Here is a 3,973-nt window from a genome sequence, read left to right on the forward strand (position 1 = left end):
CCCTCTGATCAATGTTTATAAACAATGTTACTTTGTATCTCTCTATCTCCCTCTGATCAATGTTTATAAACAATGTTACTTTGTATCTCTCTCTGTCAGGGTACCATGCACAGGCGTCCTCACACCACATGCAGGTACCCACGCAGGATGACCAAATTGATATGCCCACACTGGATAGGGTTATATGCACACAGTTTATTTGTACACAGCAAACAAAACTACAAACCCCATCAACCCCCCACATGTTTAGCAGTGAAATAACAAAAACCACGGTTGGAACAAACACACCTACAGCCAGGGGAACAGCAACAAGGAGGGGTAACAAGACTGCAGATAGACAGCAGGCCTCAGGATACAGGAAGAGTGGTCAGGTACAAGCCGGGTCAGTGACAGGTTTGCAGATGGGTTCAGGTAGCAGGGTTCAGGTAGCAGGGTTCAGGAAGCAGGGTTCAGGTAGCAGGGTTCAGGTAGCAAGGCACAGGACATGGGAGTCAGTCAGGGGAAGGCGACACAATACTGAGCCATCTTCCTGACTGCAGGGAGGGCCTAAATACTCTCCCGGGAAGTACCAGGTGATGGAATGATCACTCACACCTGGGGCACACCCGCAGGTGAGTACTGGAGCTGCAGGTCCCAGCACCACCCAGTGTTCTTACCCCAAGACAGAAAATATCCTGAGACTACAGAACACACTTCTCCTCATCTCCATAACATAGAGATAAAGGGTTTTGTATGTCACATAAGAGAGTTTTAAAAAACTGATGAATCTGATCAATATATCAGCATTCTTTTTTTGGCAAGGGTCAGCAGTTTTTCTCTATATCTGCATTTCCATAAAATGTTCTTAGCCTGAAAAAGGAAAAATAATGCAACCACTACATCTAAGGATTGGAAGGTATATGGGGGCTGGGGGGGGGTCACCACATCTAAGGATTGGAAGATATGGGGGTACAGCCACTACATCTAAGGACTGGAAGGTATGGTGGAAGGAGTGCAGTCAGCATATCTGAGGACCACAAGGTATATGGGGGCTGGGGGTAGGGTCACCACATCTAAGGATTGGAAGGTATGGGGGAAGGAGTGCAGTCAGCATATCTGAGGACCACAAGGTATATGGGGGCTGGGGGGGGGTCACCACATCTAAGGATTGATAATCTGCAATACATAACATTTTTCTTCTTAAATTTAAATACAGTTTAATCTGCTGAGCAGACGTCGTGGAACAACTGAACTCAAGAATTTGTTCTTATCCCTTCTCAGTAGGGTTGCACAGATACCAAGTACAGTAGTATCTGTACAAGTGCGAGTACAAGTACCGATACTTTTGAGCTCCAAGACTAGACTAGAGAAAAATTAAAAAGTTAGGAGGCCGCTGTCATGTGTAAGGAGCACACGGAGCTCCAGGGATTTGTACATCTCTGTTTTATTGTATGATTTTGTTTTTTTAAATATAAATAAAGGGATGCACAGATACCAGTTTTGCGAGTACGAGTACTGGTACTTGCCGAGTACTTCCAAGTACGAGTACTGATACATTTTTGTTTACTGTCATGTGACAGTTTTTCTAAAACAATACAGACTAATGATTTCAGGACAGTGATGGAGCGCCAGAGCCCGGTCCCTGCTGCAACCGCTGCAACCCCGGGAGTACTCATGAAAATGCAGAGTATCTGCACTAGTACTCGAAAAGTATCTGTGCCTCCCTACTTCTCAGTATTGTTGCTCACCGTGACCACCTCATTGTAGCACAGATCTTTTGTTTCTGTTTCTTTCTCTGCAAGCGTGGGCCCCCACCACCAGCTGTACTTTGCTTTTTTCTTCTGGCAGACTTTAAGGGTCACATTTCCCTGGACCTTCTCTCCGTATGTGTACCTGTAAAGAAACAGCAGGGGCATTTTAGCACATAAAGCAGGAAGACCTTGTTTAACCACATTTGATAACCATCTTTATTACTCTGAGGCCTTGTACTGTACAGATATGAACACAGAAAAGCGCCAAAAAGGACTACTCCGCCAGTATGGACCAATATAAGCACAAGTGTAATCAGAAACAAGTCTGTTAAAAAATATATAAATAATAAAAAGCACGTGTGTAGAAAGGTCTGCAGGATGCTGTCCCCAAACCAGCCAGGGAGACCGCAAAATCTAGGGAAAAAAACAGGGGGGCGCCTTTCCTGGTGCAGACAAATTTATTAAGATCAGGATCAAAGGTAGATAAAAAAACATAGTCACAAAATTCAGCATGATAATGATATATAAAGTAAGTCCATGGACCCAACAGAAAGTCTATGGAAGCTGCACAATCGTGGAGACTGTGTGATGACGCGTTTCCGGGGTCACGCCCCCTTCATCAGATCATTATCATGCTGAATTTTGTGACTATGTTTTTTTATCTACCTTTGATCCTGATCTTAATAAATTTGTCTGCACCAGGAAAGGCGCCCCCTGTTTGTGTTTTTTTCCCTTGTACTGTACATATGGGCTTCAGCTTGCTTCAAGTGAAATTTAACTCATAAAGTAAGGATTTACTTTGCTATAGCAAACATTTAGAAATGATCATTGTGCCTAAAATGTTCCCCAAAAATGTTGGGTCTTTTGTCTAAAATGTTTCTTCCTGCGCACTTTCTGTGTCTAGGCACTTGTGTTTTGCAGCCTCATTGCTGTAAATCTGCAGTGTAAGGTTATTCGAGGCACTGATGCCTTTGACTAGAATGATATTTATTGATGTCACTACTATGCAGATAACAGTTCTCCTTGCTGGAGGCTCTGACGCGAGGAAGCAAAACCCACTTCAACCAGCATGGCCACCTCCACACAGAGACACAGTGCAGAACTGGGCAAAAAAAAATGTTAAAGTCCCCCGCGAGCACCCGCGTCTACAAGTAAACATGCGTTGGGTGTGCCTACGTACGAAAATGATGATTGCGATACACATGGGCATCACCGGGCATCGCCGCACACGTCAGAGCGAAAGCAATAACTAGGGCCAATATTTACGCGTATCTCTAAACTGATGACCTGTAGGGGCTTTCATGCTCTTATAGAAACCATTGTATGTGCCAGGAAAGGATAGATAGCGTATGCATGTGCATCTATGTATTAGCAGTTTGTATTGTTTTATGTGTCACTAAGTAGTTTGTGTATGTAGCATTGTTGTATAGTAAAAGCAGGTTTATACTACTACTGGGTCAGTTTATTATAAGAATCAGACAAACAAATAGCTGTACAGGTTTTCACAGCATAACAGAGAGAGGAGAGATAATGAGAGGGAGCCAGAGAAAGGGGGAGAGAGAGGAGAAAAGAGAGAGAGAAGGGAGACAGACAGATGAGGGAAAAGAAAAAAGAGAGAAGAGGGGAGAGAGAGAGAGAGAGAGAGAGAGAGAGAAAGAAAGAAAGAAAGAAAGAAAGAAAGAAAGGAGGGAGAGAAAAAGAGTAAGGATAGTGAGAGGAGAGAAGAGGAGAGAAGAGGCAGCCAGACAAGAGAGAGAAGAGGGGAGAGAAAAAGGGAGGAGGGTCACTCACCGTCCATATGTTGATATGGTGACGTTGTTATCTAGGATTGAAATGCTACTTGGAGCATCAATTGCAACCTCAAACCTCGGGAGCACTAGGGAGAGAATGATACCGGATTTATGGGAAGTTTTTACATCTCAAGTTGGATTTTTACTTCTGCGATTAGGAGTAGTGATGGGCCGATCACCTCCGTGTTCGGTGCGTATTGGAACTTCCGAACGGCCGAAAAGTTCAAATACGAACTCGAACCTAATGCAAGTCAATGGGGGTCGAACGTTCAAAAATGATTGTCCCTTTTGAGGGGGCTTATATGCAAGTGATTGGCCATAAAAGGTGCATGGGGGTCCGGGTACTGCCCTGGGGGACATGTATGGGGATCCGGGTACTGCCCTGGGGGACATGTATGGGGATCCGGGTACTGCCCTGGGGGACATGTATGGGGATCCGGGTACTGCCCTGGG

General features: G+C 44.6%; 1 protein-coding gene across 1 annotated transcript in view; it reads right to left on the reverse strand.

The window, feature by feature from the left end:
* Positions 1-3,973, reverse strand: part of LOC108801614 (alpha-2-macroglobulin-like protein 1) — a 20,344-nt gene that overhangs the window by 11,873 nt on the left and 4,498 nt on the right. The window contains exons 2-3 of the mRNA XM_018573505.1: positions 3,522-3,606; positions 1,728-1,872 (exon numbers count right to left, since the gene is read on the reverse strand). Coding sequence (XP_018429007.1) covers positions 1,728-1,872; positions 3,522-3,606 — 230 coding nt within the window. The remainder of the gene's footprint in view (positions 1-1,727; positions 1,873-3,521; positions 3,607-3,973) is intronic.

This window comes from Nanorana parkeri, unplaced genomic scaffold (genome assembly GCF_000935625.1).
Source record: "Nanorana parkeri isolate BGI_ZX_2015 unplaced genomic scaffold, ASM93562v1 scaffold2406, whole genome shotgun sequence".
NCBI classification, from domain to species: domain Eukaryota; kingdom Metazoa; phylum Chordata; class Amphibia; order Anura; family Dicroglossidae; genus Nanorana; species Nanorana parkeri.